This window comes from Typopeltis vanoorti, chromosome 17 (assembly GCF_054136105.1).
Source record: "Typopeltis vanoorti isolate ZY-2024b chromosome 17, IOZ_Tvanoo_1.0, whole genome shotgun sequence".
Taxonomy (NCBI): Eukaryota; Metazoa; Arthropoda; class Arachnida; order Uropygi; family Thelyphonidae; genus Typopeltis; species Typopeltis vanoorti.
In genome coordinates this window covers 78,092,835-78,114,764 of record NC_143565.1, presented here as the reverse complement: position 1 = coordinate 78,114,764, position 21,930 = coordinate 78,092,835, and the positions used below count along the sequence as shown (strand labels likewise).

Genomic DNA, 21,930 nt, shown 5'->3' with positions numbered 1-21,930 from the left:
GCCTTCAACATTATATCCCAACCAAGAGTAAATTTTACATCCCATCTTTGTTTTCCAATTTTTAAAACCTTACATTTTGCAATGCTGAACTGGCATCCCCACTCCATGTCCCTTCACTCAGTCTATTCAAGTCTTCTTGTAAGGCCACAATATCTGCTCTATTCCTCATAGTTCATCCTGATTTTGCATCATCTAAAACTAAATAAAATCAAATTTTTTTTTGCAAACAGCTGTATATCAACATTCAAATCTTCCCCAATATCATTAACATACAGGTTAAACAGCAATGGCCCTAAAACAGACCTATGAGGGATACCACTACTAGTGACTTTCCTCTTCTGGGATATTGCTCCTCCATACACAACTTGTTGATACCTATCAGGCAGCTAATCTCCAATCCAGTGCACTAGTCTGATATCCAATTCCATCTGCTCTAGTTTGACTATCAACTTATCGTGCAGTAATTTATCAAAAGCCTTTTCAAAGTCTAAGTATACTACTGTGTATCCATTTCCCACATCCAGTGTTGCTGTCACACCGTATTGTAATAAGTAAGTAGATTGCTAAGACATAACCTCCCTTTAGCAAATTCCTGCTATCCATCAAAGATAATACCATTGTTGTCAACCCAGTTCCTGAACTTGATTCTCACTAGTCTTGCCAACACTTCAACACCTGATACACATATTGGCCTATAATTTGATGCTTGAGTTCTCTCACCTCTTATGAAGAGATACAGTCTTGCCTTCCTTTCACTATTTTGGAACGTGACCAAATGTAAGACTCATATTAAACAAATATGTTAAGGCAGATGTCAACTCCCTGACATGTTCCTTGAAAATATGGGGTGATAATATCATCAATCCTACAGCCTTGTTAATATCAACTTTGCTTAATTTCCCATATACCTCTTCCTCACTCACAGTCAGTCTCTTTTCCTCATCCACTGTTCTGAAACTTTACATGATGTCACATTCACAAGGCTGAAAGACCTTTATGTATTGCACATTATATATCTCAACTATATCCTCTACAGCAGTTATCCTTATAATACCATTTTCTAAAATCAGTGCCATACTACCATAATCTTTCTTATTTTTGCTGGCTACATATCAAAATAACTCTCATTTTTTTTGGCTTCATTAACTAACTGCTGATCATACTGAGGTTTTGCTACTTTACCTTTACCAACTGAGTCACCCTCCTTACCAGTTCTTTGTATTCCTCGTGGAATTTATTATTACCACTCCTCTTATGTTGCCTACATAATTCCTTTGTTCTCTGTATTGCATGCTTAATCTCTTCATTCATACATTCTACACCTACCTTATTTAACCTTCTGACCTTTGGAATACATTTAAACATTGCTTTTACTAGATAATTCTGAATATCACCCAAGCAGCATTGTTTATGGTCATTCTGTATCAGTCTGTCTGGCTATTAAAATAATACAATTAAGAGAGAGAAGATTTCCCTCATTCCTTTTTTGGTCAAAAGTCTAAAAATATAAAATTTTAAATGGCTTGTTCATATTCACCAAATGCTGAGGAATTTTTTTATTTACGAGGTGGCTAAGTGGTTAGATTGATGGACTGCTAATCCACTGGGGTTGCCCTATTTGGGTTTAGAGCCTATTCTCATCACTACAGTTCTTTTTGCCAGGCTAGTTGGTCAAGTCAGTAGCATCTCTGCCCTCCAATAAATAGGTCATGGGTTCCAGTCTTACTACATGCATGAATGCTTATGAATATAAATACAAAATTAATGACGGAAAATCTCATGTAAAAAGATTTTTTTAATAGTATTGAAGATGCCTGTGACATACAGGCGAAAATTATACTATTAAAAAAATCTTTTTATGTGAGATTTTCCGTCATTAATTTTGTATTTATATGTCTACTCACAGTATTCCCTTACTAAGAACTTATGAATATGTTTAGGTAGGAGATGAATTTTATTACCCAGCGTAAGACCACAGCCTCACTAGAGACTTGAAGTGACTTAGGCAGAGGAAGTTCCCTGTTTCTAGAGCAACATTTGCAGATTATGCAAAAATTTCAAGAAAAAAAAAATATTAAAAAACAATAAAAATAAAAGCAAAAAAAAGAATTAAAAATTAACTCAGTTTACAACCTTTCATGGGTGGGAGTCACATAAAATATAAATTCTTTTAATTGACAACATAACTGAGTATAAAATGAATATATATTTTGTTTAGTTTAAATATTTCTATTTTTTTTTTTTTTAAATTTTCCTTTGATTGATTGAATGAAGGAATAACCAGAACTCTTGTTTGCATGTGGATATATCTGATTCTCATAGAAATATATACATATAAGGCATTAGCTGATTTGCTTAATGAGCGTAGGATGAGTATTTATTATATGAGGAATCAACTATGGGATATAAATTAGAAAGGGAAAAGGAACACAGAACAGTTAAGAAATAAAATTTATTCAGCTACTAAAATATGAGATAAATAAGATCTGGGATTTCATTTTGCTTGATAGCATCCAAGGATTTGTTTATAACCAAGGCAACAGTAGCCTGTGACTGGGTTATACATATGACTTAATCAGAGGCTAAAGATATGATTGTGCAACCTACATGAAAGATAGCTAAACATGTGCAGTTTTTGATTAAGAAGAGAATATGTCGAACTACTGAGCTGATGATTATGACAAATATTGTGAAGCTTGGAGCATTGCCATGACATAAAAAGCTGCAAGAAAAGGATATTAGCATGTATGTAAAATAAATAAATAAATAATTACAAAAACTATGTATAAAATTGATAAAATGGCAAAAAAAATCCTTAGCCCACCCACAGTACAAAATGTACTATCGGTTAATGTTAGCCTTTCTTAGATGGGTACCACACATAAAAAAAAAAAATAATAATAATAATGAGTGAAATATTCAAGTAGCATTTGACTGAAGCACTATCAGACAGCATACCCTCCCCTTCCTCCCTGTGTTCAAGAGAATAAATCAAGTATGAGTTAAATGGATGAGCAGCATAATTTTTTTTGAATAAAAAGAATAAAAATAAATTGTGAAGTGTTTGTAAGGAAGAAAGCGATCATCAAACTCACTGTAATAAGGAAGAAGAAATCAGATTATGAGATGAAACTATGTGATAAATAAAGAAAATTATGCTAGTATAACGTTATGAATGTTGATAGTATGGAAAAATAGACACAGAAAAAATAGTTGAATTACTGAGTGATCACCAAGAGTTTTTCATCTAGGTGTAGTGACACATGTGATAATAGAGGTAGATGACCAAGAAGAGTTTAGCATATTACAAGGTTTCAGTGTGAGCCATTGGATTGAATGGGATGTTACAAGAATGTGAAAGAGAATTGCAGTGTCTTGGACCAGACTGTTGAATTATCAGTTCTGGCAGGAAACTCCAAGAGCTTCCTTTATTGAACTGAACTATTATAGACTGATCAGTATTTCAGAATATTTCCTGTTATTAGAAAATTTTATTAAAGCCATTTTTCCAGAATGGGTGGATAGGAATATGGTGCATTCTGTGCTATATAGGGGTTGTACAGCTTTGTGAAGGAAAGGTCTTGCTTAAATATTTATCCACTTCTTATAATTAAGTGATAGTTGAGTTGGCTAAAGGAAATGGATACACCATGATACTGGACTTTGTAAAGTCATTCGACAGAATACCACATGGACATCATTTACACATATTAGTGCAAATGGGATTGGTATCAAGCTGGTGACAATAATAAAAGGGTATTTGACATACAGGCAGACAGATATCAAAGATTAGTTTATATAGGTAGTGTTCTACAAGATCCTGGATTGTGGATGCTGCTGTTTAATTTGTACATTAATAGCGCAGGATTTGAGGGGAAATATTCTATTGTTTACTGATGAGACAAAACTGAGGAGGACAGCAGTTAAAGGCGATGCAAACACTGCAGGATAATTTGAATAGACTGACATTGCAGGTGAAGGAGGATATTGTTAATTTAATATGACAAAGTGTAAGTGGATACAGTTTGGAATGAAAAGACTACAAGCTGTGTATTGCCCCTGATAGAATTGGACTGCAAGAAATTAGTGACACTAGGGATATCACTGCAGTGTTGGACAGGGAATTGAAGTTAAAAAGGTATGTTGAAAAAGGGACAAAATACCTCAAACAATTGCTTGGATGTGGGAAAAATCCTTAGAAAAGTATAGAGTATTATCATTATCCTATCCTATATTATCTTTCCCTTTATAAATTTATCCAAAAAATTGAGTCTGGTAATCTGAAGTGTGTGTGGGTGGGAGGGATTAAATCCAAAAACAAATGAAGATAAGTCAACAGTTTTTAAATGAAAGTTCAGAAAAGCAAATCAAGCATTAAAAGAAATGACATAAATTTCTGAAAGGAGCATCCTTTTAAAATATAATTCAAGAATTTTCACAATAATGGCTCTTTTTTTTTTTTTAATTATTATTAAGTGACACCTTCACAGAGTCCAAGGACTCATTGCAGGAGGGCACTCTACTCCACTTTGCTAAATATATCTCACCCTGTCCACTACTACTTAATTTTCCTTCTACGACACTACCACCACCAAGGCCATCTACCACCTATCATCACCAACAACTGTATTTTTTTTGTCTGTAAATTGCATGTGTTCTGAAGGCTGATTTGTCTCCCAAAAACTCCCGAGTTTTTGGGAGAAAAAACCAAAACCCGGCTACCTCCATATGAAATTTGCTAACTCACCTTCCACTGAAAAAGCCCATATAAGGATTCCCCTCGTCATGATGAGAATCAAACCAAGGTCTTTTCCAATTGAAGAGTGCATGTTCTGCTGTTCATAAGTTACTATCTTTATTATTATTATTATTATGCCTATTATATTCATGCTTAAGAGCCTCAATTGGTATAGATGAAGTCTGAAAAACCTGGGTTCAATTTCCATCAGTAACATGAGGAACCTTTATCTGGTCTCTTTAGACAAAAGGTTAGTTAGCTGGTCTCATATGGAGGTAGGGTTTTTTTTTCACCCGGAAACTTTTTTTTGTCCCCCAGAACAGGCAAACCGGCCCCGTGAACACATGCATCTGCAGACATAGGACACACCGGAAGGCATTGGGCTAGCCACGTTATCCTTGAGTTATAGTTGTGGTTGCAAAGTCCAAGAATACTTGGAAAGGTCATGGGTGCTGTCTGTAGATGCGTGTGTTCACAGGGCCGGTTTGTCTGTTCTGGGCGGACAAAAAAACCTGAGTTTCTGGGTGAAAAAAATCCCCTACCTCCATATGAGACCAGCTAACTAACCTTTTATAGGATAGGATATTTATGCTACATTCACATCAACATGAAGAAATCTTTGCAACTGTATACATGATGAAAAGAAAGAATAAATTATTACATGTACACCCACAATTGTTACAAGAAATAAATTTCTTGTAACAATTGTGGGTGTACATATATGTACTTTTCCTCCCCATATCCATGCATTTCTTCATCCATTGAAGTGGCGGCAGTGATATCGATGTTGCATACACCAGGTTGATAGTTTTTAGCAAAACAGGCACTCATTAGTTTTTTTTTTTTTTTTTTTTTTGCATCTGTCACCCACATACAATCTGCATTCAGTAGAGTTATTCTTTCACATTCATTCTTTGTTTTACTTGCTGCATAATGATGAAATTCTTTTGGGTTGTGTGTAGCTTGTGGAAAACCAGTTTCTTTTCATGCTCAGACTTAGCTCTTTGTACAATACAGTTGTGTCTCGCTAATCCGAACTAATAAAAACCGTGCTCGTTCGGATTAGCGAAATTTCCCCCAAGAGACAACAACAACTAGCGTTTAAGAGACAAAAATAATCAGATTCTAATGGTACATCAGTTTAATCCTGTAAATAAATGAAGTAACTGATAGAAAAAAAAGCTACTATACTGTAATGTAAAACTTAAAAAATAATACAGTACACAAGTTTATTTTAGTAAAAAATTTAGTTTGTGTGTACCTGTATTGTTGGGGATTCTGATTTAATAAAATTGCATAGTTCATTACAGTACACAACACAAAAAAAGTTTCACAAAATAACACCAAAAAAAGTTTTTTTTTTTATTTCTTTGTAAAAAAATTCATTGATTTTCTTTTGCTTCTTGGAAGCTAAACTTTTTTCGGATGCTTCTTCTCAGAACTGCATTAGCAATAAAATTTTGTGGAGTCGCGTATCATTCTGCTTAGCCCATTCTATACACATATTAAAACTGTCAACTGCCTCTTCACGTTTTACTTGAATTTCCTCTTTTTGTGTATCACCATAGTTATCTTGGTAAATTCTAGAAGGCCACAGTTTTTTTTTTTTTTTTTTTTCCATGACGCTCGAATTGCTTCAGGTTCGATAGCTTCCCAAGCAGCAGCAACTGAGAATGCTACATCCTTCAAATTATATTTTTTTTTTGATGTGGTAACATCATAATTTTGGGAAATTACATTTATAAACAGGTCTTTACGTTATTTTAATTTAATGGATTGTATTATGTTCTGATCAGGTTGCAATAATGGATTACAGTTTGGAGGCAAAAACATAGCCTTAAAATTTCCGTCCTCACTAATCAATTCATCTGCCAGAGGATGTCCAGGACAGTTATCCAATAATAAAAGTGCTTTCTGTTCTAAATTCTGACATTTAAAAACAGGTCTTTACGTTATTTTAATTTAATGGATTGTATTATGTTCTGATCAGGTTGCAACAGTGGATTGCAGTTTGGAGGCAAAAACATAGCCATAAAATTTCCGTCCTCACTAATCAATTCATCTGCCAGAGGATGTCCAGGACAGTTATCCAATAATAAAAGTGCTTTCTGTTCTAAATTCTGGGATTTTAAATAAGTTTTAACAGACGGTACGAAATCGTTGTGAAACCAGTTTGAAAAAAGTTCGATATTCATCCATCGTTTACATTGACTTCGGTACAAAACCGAAAAGCAGCAGTTCTTAAATGGTCTTGAGTTTTTTTTGATTTTCCAATCATAAGTAACTTTAATTTATGTTTTCCTGAGGCGTTTGCACAAGGCATGATCGTGACATGCTCTTTGGACATTTTTCAACCAGACGCTGAGTATTCATTTCTGTGAACTAGAGTTTTTCTCGAACAAAGATCACTTTCATCTGCATTATAAATTTGATCATTGGTTAAATTTAATTCAAGAATTTTTTTTCTAAGAAAGCTTTTTGGAATGGTTCTATGGGTGGAAACATCACTAGACGGTTTTTTCCCTGATATTCATAGATACCGAATACCGTGGCATTTCTTAAATTTTTCTAGCCAACCATCACTTGCTTTGAATTTCTGATCCGGATAAATTTGTAAATGGAAATGCTTAGCTTTCTGCTTTAAAATGTCTCCGGAGATGGGAGTATGACGACTTCTTTCTTGAAGAAACCATGTGTAAACAGCAGAATCAAGTAAAGAAAAATCACTTGTTTTCAGAGTTTGTCTCTTAAGGACCAAGCGAGGCTTGGTCCTTCTTCTGTGATTGAAACATAAGAATTAAATCCTGTCTTTTTTTATTATTATTATTTTTTTTTATGTCACTGATTGTAAATTTGCTGACATTGTATTCAGTAGCAAGTTATATGGCTGCTTCACCCTTTTCTAGACGCCGAATTATTTTACATCCGACAATGATAACGTTACGTCTTTTCCTTTGGTAGGCTTCACCCGGTAGCCATTTTAATGAAATAAATTTTAGTGTTAAAAAGAATAAAATAAAAAATGAAGTTAATGAAAAACTAAAACAATCGATAATCATTCACTGAAAACTTATGAAAACACAAAACAATAAACGGCAACTCAGTACAATGTTTCATTTCAATAACCAAAGAAAAACTAAGCGTTATATACAACCAGGCTTTAGGCTAAGTCGTCGTTGTTGTTGAAGGGATGTAAAGATACACAAACATTGTGCAATAGTGGTGACTAATCAGTTCATTAACAACATCGGTGATTCATGCCTACAATACCTACTGTGTGGTATAAAAAAGCAAACGTGAACACAATAAATCAAAATAGGCCTACAGTACAGTATAACCGTACAATCGACAATATGAAAAAAATACTGTACTGTAATAATAATAAAATAAATAATAATAATTATTAAATAAAAATGTTGGTACACAAAATAATATCTAATAAATAAAACTTTTTTTTCTTTCAAACCGCAGTTCGGATTACTGGAGGGTTTGGACTAAAAAGGTTAAGATTAGCGAGATACCACTGTACTTATAACTCTTCAGGCATGCTCTTATAATTTCCATAACTGACATTATCCTTATGTATGGTATTCCTTCCACATCTTTTCTTAAGAGTCTCTTGCTTAATAAGGTTACACATCCATTTCACTCCTACCTAATTTATTATTCAAACTCTGTTATCACATCCCAATATTGCATCATTTAAGTATTTTTTAAATGCTTCACACACACACACACACACACACACTGTCGATATTCTTTCCATCTACCAGCCAGTACCATGAGACAAAACTTAGCAGCCACCTATGCTGGTTATAATTTCCTGCTTTGTGGTTTAGCATGTAACATTTTTTTGAATGGATCATCCATAAATGTAGAGATTTCTTAAGTCAGTAGAGCATGATCACACCAGCTGGAGGCGTATACACTTGCATCTTGAGCTGAAACTCACTCCAATTATTTAATCTAACACTCTTTGATTTCAAGTTCCTTCTCTCACATGTTTCTCGAGTAAGTTGTTTCACAGTTGCTCATTAAACTTGGAGTCATTCTTTTTATGAGATTTCACCATATCCTAACAATGTTTGGATATTAAAGTCACTCATGATGATTACTAATTTAGCACATATGATGTTTATTTTGTAATGCATTTTGTCATCACTAACAACCAATTCACTAGGTCTGTAGCAACACCCCACTAGGTATATTTGATCTTATTGGGTTTCCCTTCACACCAGATAGCTTCAAACTCATTACCACATAGAAAATTGTTGCTAATATTGCAGTCATACTTTCTACTCCAAGTGGATTCAAATCATCTACTATCATTAGCATCACATCTCCTCTCCTATCCTTCCTACTCAATACCAGTTTAAATCTGAGCACCAGCATATTCACTAAGGCAACAAACACTGCTTGTTTGTTTCTGATGCTCCTTGCATTCGTATAGACATAATAAGTTACTTGCTTTTGTGTGTGTGTGCTCACTTCTGAAGTCTCTTTGACCCAGTTGCACAAATTGCAGATCTCTGTTCTTGTTTAATGAATTACTTATGCAGTCATCCTTGCACTTGCTTAATAAGACTAAACTAGATGACCACACAGCCATTCTTTTCTCATAATCATTTCCATTATAATACACATTCCTATCATTAATACAGTTGCAATGTGGTCACACTTATGTGTACATTCTCATCATTTCATAATCTAGTTACTTTGACTCTCTCTGTTAGTTCTCATGCCTGTTCATAATTTCACCAGCCTCCTAATATCAATTTATATATATATTTATCCCACACCTGAGAGGTACAAGAATCTATAGCATGTCAGTGCCATGTGTGAGGTGCAGATGAGGAGTTGAGAAAGAAGAAACCTATTGACATTCTTCTTAAAGAGTTGTAGGTTGAAATTGTTGGGAAACACATCATGAGGAAAGCTGTTCCAGAGGGCAAAGGTAGATGGAATAAATGAGGAGAAGGAAGTTCAGTGAGTTTGCAGTTGTACTGTAATGGGATGTTGGATAGCAGCTGCTCTTGTTTTAACAGGCCTAACAGCAAGTGGAGGAATGATGTTTGCCAATTCACTGGAGCAATGACCTTGGAGTACTTGTAGCAGAGAGAGATGAAACATTGCATCTGTGAGATAGAGATTGAAGTGAGCCTGTTGAGGGAAGGGTCATCTATGAGCCAAATTGCTCTCCTCTGGACATCATCAAGAATTTTTAAGGAGGTTTTAGGTGCACCACCCCAAATGTGTGTATACAGTATTCTAAGGATGGATGGATGGATTTGGGATTTATATATGGTTGATAGCTGGGTGGATGTAAATAGCTTCTTGAGTGGAAAAGAATGCCTGGTTTTATAGAAGCTGAGGAAGTTATTAATGTAATACGCTTGTGCCAAGAGAGGACAGAGGTAAATGTCAGTCCAAGAAGAGAGAGAGAGAGAGAGAGAGAGTTCATCCTGTCTGGTGATGTGTGTGAAATAAATTCAACTATAGCCCATCCCTCTTATACAGATATATTATTTCCTCAAACTCATGCCACACATCTAAGTACTCATATCTCTTGTTTCTACACAGCTTACACATCGAATCATCTGCCATCATAGCCCTTCTTCTTCTTAATTTATTTCTATTGTATCCAAGTAATATTTTAACTTTCTCACTCTTCACTCTCGCTTCTTCCAAATCCTCCCTCATGTTGTATTTATCACTGGACAAATCATATGTTCCTATCAAAATCGCCATCTCTTTTCTTTTGCACAGATTTACTGGAGCTGGAATCACAAATGTAACAAATTACATCCATTAAATTTTTGATTTTTGCACCTGTAAAACTAGAAGTAATGACATGGTCATCAATCACGTGTTATGATTGAATCTCCATACCATATAATATCCTTCCTTCTGTAATCGTTTTTACCTACCTGATTGATTATCTTTACTTGAATGCTTTTCTGTTTCTCCTTTTGCTGCTGATCTTTCTTGTCCTTCGAGTGTGTCTTTAACCACTTTTCAACTTTTTCCAATATATTAGCTAGTTATTATCAGGGGAGGGGAAGCAATTGGTTCTAGTGGTTTCCATCTCTCACTACTCCTTTCCCAACAATAATCAAGTAATAGTCTTTGGGTCATGAAGTGGTCAGGGATTGTTTCTCTCAAACAATCTGACCGCTTTCCGTACACTACTAACACATTCTTTCTTTCTTTATAGTCAGTGCCAAGTTTTCTGCCCAAACACCCTTCAGTTATTTGAGTTCGCATTATTTACCACTCCTGAATATAGGTTCTTAATATTTATCATCCCTAATTTTTTTTTTTTTCCCATCCTGCAAACAGAACAATTATGTTTATTTTTCTATTTGCAGAATGAAACCTCAAGTTGTCTGACTGGCCAAAACCAAATCACCCTCACATGAAACTGCTAACTTGCCTTCGATTGAAAAAATCATATTATTTCAGAAAATGTCCCTCGCATTAACAAGTTTGAATTGAAATCGTCTTTTTTATAACTAAATGCTGCACATCGCATCCTTCCATCTGCACTGCAGAAGTGGATAGTTGTTGTTTTTTATTTATTTATTTTTTCATCTTATACTGTGATGTAGATGTGGTCCACCATCCAGTGCTGGTAGCAATAATAATAATAAGAATAATATTATTATTACCCAAGACCCCATGAAGTCAAAGACTCATCTGGGAGGTCCTTTTATCATACACGCAGCTCATCATACCATGCTTCAAACACATTCTTAGGCAAGGCATTCCAATCATTCACAACTCTGCATGAAAAAAACCTGCTTTTCAATGCTCTACTCACACCCCTCTTTATACAGTTTCCAGGGATGACCTCTGGTTCTCCCCCGATCTCCCACTATTTTCTGTAGAACTTCTCCAGCATTGATCCTATAACCAACTTATAGGTCTCTATCATATCTCCTTTCTTCCTCCTGTCCACCAGACTCTGCAAATTGCATCTTCTCAATCTTTCCTCATACCTGACATTCCAGAGGTTAGAAACTACCTTAGTCAGTTGCCTCTGGACCCTTTCCAACATCTCTTCGTCCTTCTGAAAACCAGGTGACTAAATCTGGGCAAAATGGTCCATGTATGGCCTAATTAAAGCCTTATACAATGGAACAAGAATCTCCCAACTTCTACAAGTCAGTGTCCTCTGCATCATTCCCAGAAGCCTTTGTGTTGTCTTCACAATTTTAGCTATGTATCCCATAAATTTCAGATCCTTCTCCGCTATCACCTCCAGATCTCGTATTTCCGCCACCTCCGACAATATATACTCACCAAGCATAAATTCTGCATCCCATCTTTGTTTTCCAAATTTTAAAACCTTACATTTTGCAACATTGAACTCACATCACCATTCCCGTACCCAATCACTCAATTTATTCAAGTCTTCTTGTAAGGCCAAAACATCTTCTCTATCATGGTTCCTCCCAACTTTGTATCATCTGCAAACAACTGAATATCTCCATCCAAATCTTCACCAATATCATTAATATACAAGTTAAACAGTAATGGCCCTAAAACAGACCCCCTGAGGCACACCGCTAGTGACTTTCCTTTTCGTGGATATCGCTCCCCCATACACAACTTGCTGATGCCTATCAGATAGCCACAATACACTATTGCTCCTCCATACACAACTTCACTCAGTCTATTCAAGTCTTCTTGTAAGGCCACAACATCTGCTCTACTCCTCATAATTCATCCCAGTTTTCCATCATCTAAAAATAGATGAAATATTTTTTTGCAAACAGCTGTATATCAACATTCAAATCTTACCCAATATCATTAACATACAGGTTAAACAGCAATGGCCCTAAAACAGACCTATGAGGCATACCACTACTAGTGACTTTCCTCTTCTGGGATATTGCTCCTCCATACACAACTTGTTGATACTTATCAGGCAGCTAATCTCCAATCCAATGCACTAGTCTAACATCCAATCCCATCTACTCTAGTTTGACTATCAACTTATCATGCAGTAATTTATCAAGAGCCTTTGCGAAATCTAAGTATATTACTGTATCCTTCTCCTCTGTCCAAGGAAGCAGTCACCTTATTGTAATAAGAAAGTAGATCTAAAATATGACCTTCCTTTAGCAAGGAAGGTCATATTTTAGATCTACTTTTTAAATCTATGCTGTCCATCAATGATGATACCATTGTTGTCAACCCAATTCTGTATCCTAGTTCTCACAAGCTTCTCCAACAACTTAACCACAACACCTGACACACAAATAGGCCTATAGTTTGATGCTTGAGTTCTATCACTTTCCTTTATGAAGTGGCACAATCTTGCCCTCCTATCACTCCATAGGAACTTGACCCAGTGCAAGACTTTTATTAAAAAAATTTTGTCAAGGCAGGCGTCAACTCCCTGGCACATTCCTTCAGAATACATGGTGATATATTATCAAGTCTCACAGCCTTATTAACACCTAGTTTGCTCAATTCCCCATAAACCTCTTTGCTCACTTACAGTCAGCCTCTCCTCTTGATGTTGAAAGTTTATTTTTCGCTTGGTTAGAATATAATAAATTTAGTTTAATCCTCTATCCAAGTGTGAGCAAACAAAGTTTGCGCCTGAAAGTATCTTCAGGACTTGGGTAAGGTGGTACAACACCGGGGCGACTCTCTTGCAGAGGTGGAGTAAGCTACCAACACTCCTATCTCAGTATCTCCCATAATGCAAAACACATCTCCTTGCGGATATGTCTAATGTTATGCATTAAGGGAATGGCCACTACCCAGACTGAAGAGACCTCAATAAAGGTCGAAACTAGTCGAAACTTTATTAAAAAGGTGGCACACCATTTGGCAACTCCTATAGGTAGAGATGACCTTGCTAATGCTTCTGCCTGGTATCTCCACTTGGGCCTGGCTCCCACTGAAGAGACCTCAATAAAGGTTGAAACTAGTCTGGGTAGTGGCCCTTCCTTTAATGCATAACATTATACATAACTGCAAGGAGATGCGTTTTGCATTATGGGAGATACTGAGATAGGAGTGTTGGTAGCTTGCTCCACCTTTGCAACAAGTTGTCTGGTGTTGTACCACCTTGCCCCAGTCCCGAAGATACTTTCAGGCGCAAACTTTGTTTGCACACACTTGGATAAAGGATTAAACTAAATTTATTATATTCTAACCAAGTGAAAAATAAACTTTAAACATCTTCCTCTAAATCCAGAGTAATTTATTAAAAAGGTGGCGCACCATTTGGCAACTCCTATAGGTAGAGATGACCTTGCTAATGCTTCTGACTGGTATCTCCACTTGGACCTGGCTCCCACTGAAGAGACCTCAATAAAGGTCGAAACTAGTCTGGTTAGTGGCCCTTCCCTTAATGCATAACATTATACATAACTGCAAGGAGATGTGTTTTGCATTATGGGAGATACTGAGATAGGAGTGTTGGTAGCTTGCTCCACCTTTGCAACAAGTTGCCCTGGTGTTGTACCACCTTATCCCAGTCGTGAAGATACTTTCAGGTGCAAACTTTGTTTGCTCACACTTGGATAAAGGATTAAACTAAATTTATTATTATTATCAGTCTCTCCTCCCCATCATCAAATCTCAATCTCTCCATGAAATCACATCCACAGGATTGAAAGATCTTTATGAACTGCTCATTAAGTATCTCCAATCAATGTCATCCTTCCAGAATCATTCCTTCTTCATACCTCACTTTAGTTACCACTCACCAACCAGGTCACCCACCTTGCCTGGTCTTTGTAGTCCTCATGGAATTGGTTATTTCCACTTCTCTTATGCTGCCTCCATAATGCCCTTTTTCTCTGTATCGCATGCTTAATCTCTTTATTTATCCATTTCACACTTACCTTATTTAATCTTCTCACCCTTGGAATACATTAGACATTGCATCTACTAGATAGTTTTTGAAAATCTCCCAAGCTGCACTGATCTCTTTTCCAGCTAACTCCTCATTCCATGCCACCTGCAAACTGTCTCCTGAGCTCTTCATAATCACCCCCCCCCCCCCTTGTAGTTCCACATAACCCTTTTCTCACAGAGGTTCTCACACTGCTGGCAACTACCCAGGTAATCACCTCATGGTCACTCTCACCAATTGGTGGGTGATTTGACACCTCCTTTATAATTACATCCTCTGACAAGAGGATGTAATTATATATAATAGAGAAATATATATATAATTAAATATATTATTATATATATAATATATAATAATATATATAATTTACCAAGTTTGTGAATAGATGGTGAACAGCAGCATCCATTTACAGGAAATTTCAGGAACGATGGAAGTCATTTCACAAATTAAAGATGAAACATTGGGTAAAGTGAGGTTTGAGAAACCTGTCTGAGAGAGAGAGTGAGAGATAGTCATTGTTTAACCAGATTACTCTCTTCTAGATAGCATCAATCATTTTAGTGTAATAGTCTGTGTGAAAATAGTATCTAAAGGCTGAGCAAATTTGATACTTATATAGTGTTAGTAATTGGGGTAAGAGAAGAAGTGTTTTAATTCAATAAAGCACACACTTTGTTGGAAGCCGAGGAAGCTATGGATGCAGTGTATTTATGCCAAGAATGGCCGGATACCCTGAGATGAGAAATTTTATCTTGTCTGGGGAGCTCATTAATCAAATGTAGATAGAGGTGAGATAAATTTTTTTGCAAGAAAGAAGATAGGGCTATGCTTTAGTAGCAGTGAAGTTGATAAGTAAGCCCATAGATTATTGACAAGGAGGTTTATGTTTCATGTAGTGATTATGGAAGAGCTTCAAGCTTGAAATGTTTGGTCACTATAAAGTTTATCAAATGAAAATAAGGCATATCAGAAAAACTATGAATAGAATTTCCCATCAGTGAAAGTTATTTATAGGAGGAAGAGGGTGATCAAAAAGTACAGTGTCCTGGAAAAGTCCAGCACTTGTAGGAAATCCAAAGAGAGGATTCTTTTAGATGTGGATGTAATTAATAAGTTGGAATGGAAACCTGTCACCCAATTACAAAGGATGTAAGATAGACCATAAGATAGTAGTTTTGCTGAATAAGCTTCTATACTTGATCTAATCAAATGCTTGGAAATGTCAAGAGCAAATATATGGGTTTTCCAAACATCTTGTCAAAATTAGATGGCTTAAACTGACCATCAATGCTGTTGATTTTTATAGTCACTTTTTACATCATTCTCAGCTATTCCAAACAGACTAATCATCAAAATGAATCCCAAAATAAAAATGAACTGGAAAAAATCTCTCTGGTAGACAAATCTAAAATTTCAGCTTGTGTGACTTTCTAAAATATCTGTCAGAGCTGTGATGAATATATCCAATTTAAACCATAATGCGTTCATTATATTCATAGAATTTACCACAAAATTACTTCTTGCCAAATTACTATCTTTTTTGGTCTACCCTTTGTCTTTTACAAAATGGACATTCTGGTAGATTCTTCTCTCATTCAGTACATGTCATGGCAGATGGCTTCAACTGACTACCAGTGCTGGTGTTGTAGTCCATTTTTAGCATTCTCAGCTAGTCCAAATCAACTAGCCATCAAAATGAATCTCAAACATTAACAGGAAAAAAGAAAAATCTCTCTGATAAACAAATCTAAAATTTCAGTTTGTGTAACTTTCAAAAGTATCTGTCAGAGTTGTGATGAATATATCCAATTTAAACCATAATGAGTACATTATAATTATTCATAGAATTTGCTCGGTTCTGCCATGCCAGTATAACAATGACTGTCATTGTTTTTTTTTCCATGAATTTATATAATATACTTTTTTTTATCTCATTTAAATATTAATTACATTATCCAGTGTCATCAGAGAAGCAATGTCAGTTTATCATACACTGATCCTTTTGTTTTTCAACATTGTTTTTTAATCCATTAAATCTTTTATAATAATCCTAAACCTAATAAAAACTAAATATTTTTTTTAATATAAAATGATTATTATTTGGCAGCTACATTTATAGATGACAAAATAGTTCTTAGACAAAATTAAAATTAAAATTTTAATTAAAATTTAAAAACTAAGTTTATATAAAATTACTTGATATCTTGAAAAGATAGTTCTTATATGTGTTTATTTAATTTTTATAGTCTGGAGACGAGGATGAAAGGCATAAAAAAAATTGCAAGCATTTTATGCAGAATCAGAATGATGATGATGAATTTACAGAATTTGAATCTTATCGTGGACCTGAAAGTGAAACAGTCACAACTCGCTTGAGTGAAATGAAAAGTAGCACAGAAAGTATAGAAGTTGATTCAACAGAACAAGAAAAATTAGGAATTCAGCATTCATTTACTTGTGATAGTTTGGTGGATTTACAGGTAAGCCTCATATTTGAACTCTTGAGTACATCGTACAGTGGTCTTGTCTTTATGGAATTCAGTTGAAGTTTAATATTTTTTTGTGCATGTATTGTTACAGAACTTCAGGAAAATAGCTGTATTAAACTTTAAGAACTTTCATTTATTTGGCCTACATAAGATAATTTTCCCAAATGAATATATAACACATTTGTGAACTTGGAAATTAAATAAAATATCATAAATTAAAGATGACAAGAAATTATGTTATTGGTTTCATCCATTATCCAACTGTAAGCAAACAAAGTTTGTGCATGAAGTCACTTCATGACTGGGCTACTTGTGTATAAAGGCTAATGACTTCACATCAGATGCCTTAGTATCCCATAATGCAATGCACATAACCTTACAGACATGTATAATGTTATGCATTATGGGAAGGACCACTACCCATACTGGTATCGACCTTTATTGAGGTGAAAAAATAAATGGGTGCTCATCATAGTCCTAGAGGTGCAAAAGAATAATAGTATGAGGAGAAAGAAAAGACAGATAGATAGTATGAGAGAGAGAAAAGGCCTCATCTCTTTTATATCATCATATAACCAAAAAAGGCTATCAGTTTTCCTTTTTCACCAGTCTCATGCAGATAAACAGCCAAAAGATTGAAACTAAACCTTATCTGAGTTAATCGCCTCGAGTTGGCTTTCTCTGTCTGGAATTGCTCTCCAGTCATCCCTGCAATTAACCACATTGTGAACTAATTGGATAGAGCCATTTAAAATACCTCTCATAGTAAAAATAGAATGCTTCTTTCTAAATATAAAAATCATCTCATGAACAATAAAATTTCACAATACAATATTATAAAGCATTTGTATGTCATATTGCTGGTTTTCAAATCCACGTTTCTTTCTTACCATCCATTAATGATATTTTAATTCATTAAGTATAAAAATCAATATTCTCTTCCCATTGCTGACAGGGGTGCTTAAGAGTCAAAGCTGTATAACTGAGATGAGACCTCCACATAGCCTTTAAAGGAATGCGGAGAACCGACCAGGGCTTCTGACCTAATGTCCAATCCTCACCTTCTCGTGGTGCACCCTGTTGGGTATCTACTTTGATACTGAACGAACGAGGATGGGCTGGCAATTTGGGATTTAGCCGACCAAATTGTATTCTTATTGGTTAAACCAAAATAAAAAATGATGGTACAACATGACAAAATTTCATGCCGGCTGGGGCGTCGCCCAGTTAAACAAGGCCCCCGTTGTTTTCGCCAGGGAACCAGGGCGAACAGCGAAAAGTCAGCTACTGGAACAAATCTGAAAACAAACCCCAACTCAACATCACCAGAGTTAAAGATCGGTACTATCAACGTAAGAAGCCTGAATGGCAAAGAAATGGAGCTAGCTGAGGAATTAGATAAGTACCAGATCGACATAATAGGGGTGACTGAAACAAAAAAGACCAAAACTGGTGAGATCTTTCTGAGCAATAAATACAAAATGTTATATTCAGGCAATACCAATCAAGGAAAAGAAGGAGTAGCCATAGTATTCAACACAAAATACGAGGCTAATCTTCTTGAATGGCAGTCAGTCTCAAGTAGAGTAATGTGGGCAAATATGAGAATGGGGAACTGGACAATGAGACTTATTTGTGCCTATGGTCCCACAGAAGGTTCTACTAAGGTAGAAGTGGAGGAATTTTTTGAGGCTTTAGAAAAAGCAACTGACACAATGAAAAAGGAAAAGTTGGTCCTTGTTGGGGATCTAAATAGTAGAGTAGGAAATGATTGTGAGACATACAAAAATATTTTGGGAAAATTTGGAGAAAAGAGCAAAGCTAATAATAATGTCAAATATCTGTTGGATTTCTGCTCAGGACATGGACTGGTTATTACTAACACCATGTTCCAACATAAAAATGTGCACAAATTCACATGGAGAGAAGAGGCTAGGAATAAGAAAAGTCTCATTGACTATGTTATTGTTGATAGTGATGTTTTCTCCCTGGTGCAGGACACCAGAGTGTACAGAGGATTTGAAATTGGAAGTGATCACTATTTAGTCTTGAGCAGGATAAAATTGAATTTCATATTGAAAAGAATAACATGTAAGAAAGTTTTAAAGCGAATAAAAGTTGAGCAGCTCTCAGATGTAAACTGTAGACTAAAATACAGAAATATTATTGAAAAGAAAATGAAAGAGTTTGAGAACATTAATCAAACCTTGGAGATTCAGTGGCAAACTCTGAAGGAAACATTGATTGATTCTGCCAGAGAGGCATGTGGTGAGGTTGTCTGTAAGGATAAAAAAATCAGAACTCCCTGGTGGACACAGGAAGTTAAAGAGGCAGTGAAGGAAAAGAAGAAAGCATATCAAAAGTTCCTGGCAAATAAGTCAGCTTTTACTCTTACAGAATACAGAGACAAATGTAAGAAAGCTAAACAGTGTGTAAAACTAGCTAAACAAAAGTCATGGGAGGACTTTGGCAAGAATATAGAAAATAAATATCAAGAAGGTGGCAAAATATTCTGGAGGTTGTTGAAGAAGCTTAGGAATGGAGGAAAGAGTGCTGTAAAAGGAATTAGAGATGATAAAGGTGACATGAAATCAGGAGAAAAAGATATCCTTGAAGTATGGAGTAATTACTTTGAAAAACTGCTAAATGAAACAAGCAGTGATGACTGCACAGTGATAAAAAACACTGACCAGGCATGCAGTCAGGAATACATATCCATACTTGAAGTAGAAAAAGCCATCAAAGGCTTGAAATGTGGAAAGGCAGCAGGAGTAGATGATATTCGACCAGAAATGCTGAAGTATGGTGGTATAAGAGTCTTACAGTGGCTGCACTGCATAGTTCAAAAAGCATGGACAGAGGGACGAATTCCCGATGATTGGAGTAGAGCTCTCATAGTACCCATATATAAAAAGGGAAATAAAACTGAATGTGAGAATTACAGAGGTATTTCCCTACTGAGTGTTCCTGGCAAGATCTATGCAAGTATACTTGAGAAACGGTTGAGAAGAATTGTGGAAGAAAAGCTTGGTGAAGAACAAGCTGGATTCAGGCCAAATAGAGGCTGTCAGGATCAGATCTTCACTTTACGACAAATAGTCGAGAAAGCACGGGAATATAACAAAGATCTGTATTTAAGTTTTGTCGATTTGGAAAAGGCATATGACAAGGTGCCAAGAGAGAAGCTATTCAATACGCTGCAGTTATATGGTGTCAATGGGGCATTATATCAAGCAATACTTAGTCTTTATTTGAGTTGTGAGTCAGCAGTTAGAATTGAAGGAAGTACAGGAAGATGGTTTAATGTTAAATCTGGTGTGAGACAAGGATGTACATTATCCCCTCTGTTATTCATTATCTATATGGATCACATTATGAAGGAATGTGGTATTAAACCTGATATCAAAATTGGAGATGTTAATGTCAGCTCTTTGCTTTATGCGGATGATGTTATACTTCTTAATAAATCCGCTACAAGTCTGCAAGATTCTCTGACTAAATTGAATAGCTGTTGTAATAGATATGGTATGAAGGTCAGCAATAAAAAGACAAAGACAATGAAAATAGGCAGAATCATTGAAAATGTCAACTGTGTTGTGAATGGAGAACCTGTGGAACAAGTAAAACATTTCAGCTACTTAGGCACAATTTTTACTGAAGATGGTAAACTAAATATAGAAATAGACAACAGAATCAGCAAAGCTGGTATCGTGGGAAGTCAATTGAATAAATTCATATGGAATAAGAAAGAAATTAGTCGGAACACTAAATTAGCTGTATACAAGACTGTGTTCAAACCAATTTTAACTTATGGATCTGAGAGCTGGGTCAGAAGTAAAACACTTGACCAAAGACTAGAGACCGCAGATATGAGAGTCCTGAGAAAGATTAGAGGCGTGAACAGATGGCATCAATGGCAATATCATATTAAAAATGAGGATATTAGGAAAGAACTTGACATTGTCAGCATCCAGGAATGTGTTAGCAGAGCTAATCTCAGATGGTATGGTCACTTAAATAGAATGGGTGAGGAAAGATTAGCAAAACAAGTGTTCTCTGCCAGGTTGGCAGGAAAACGACCCAGAGGAAGACCAAGATATAGGTGGATTGATACGGTACAAAGTGCCTTAGACTATAGAAATATAAGATCTGATAATGTTGGAGTCTTGACAAGTAACAGACTGATTTGGAGGAAAATTGTAGATAGGAAGTTAGTAATGATGTAATTTTTTCATGTAGTACTGTCATATCCTGTACACCCCTTGAGGGTACATGGCAGGAATTTGATGATGATGATGATGATGATGATTGCTGACAGGTGGTGGGTACTGCAAAAAAAAAATAACCTGTTCTGTTGTAAGTAATGGAATTCCCAACATATATGATCTGTTCCAAATATGCATGGCAAGTGGGCAGATGTCACAGAATGGATCTCCAATGTTAAAGATCCAATTGGATCTGCAGAAGTTCAGTGAAAGAGATTAAAGATTTCTTTATACCCAATGTAACTTTTTTTCATGGAAAGAATGTCAATGCTAGAATGTTGTAGCAATCTTAGAGTTAAGCACAGAATGTTGTAGTATGTCTGCAACCACTGTTGATTTTTTTAGAGCTATATTGCTTAAATAGCAGAATTTTAAGACTGGAAGCCCAATTCAACATTTATTGAGGTCTCATGAATGAGAGCCAGACCAAGAGGTGATATCAAGGTTGAAGTAATGCAGAAGTCATATTTCCATATACAAGTACTGTAGTCAAAAGGTGTTACACATTATTACTAGAATACTCTGGATTTGAGATAGATGTTGAAGTTTTTTCACTTGGTT

At 35.6% G+C, this 21,930-nt stretch overlaps 1 protein-coding gene across 6 annotated transcripts in view; it reads left to right on the top strand.

The window, feature by feature from the left end:
* Positions 1–21,930, top strand: part of Khc-73 (Kinesin heavy chain 73) — an 842,240-nt gene that overhangs the window by 725,027 nt on the left and 95,283 nt on the right. For all 6 annotated transcript variants that reach the window (XM_090407555.1, XM_090407554.1, XM_090407553.1 and 3 more), the window contains one exon: positions 16,862–17,095. In XM_090407555.1, coding sequence (XP_090263681.1) covers positions 16,862–17,095 — 234 coding nt within the window. The remainder of the gene's footprint in view (positions 1–16,861; positions 17,096–21,930) is intronic.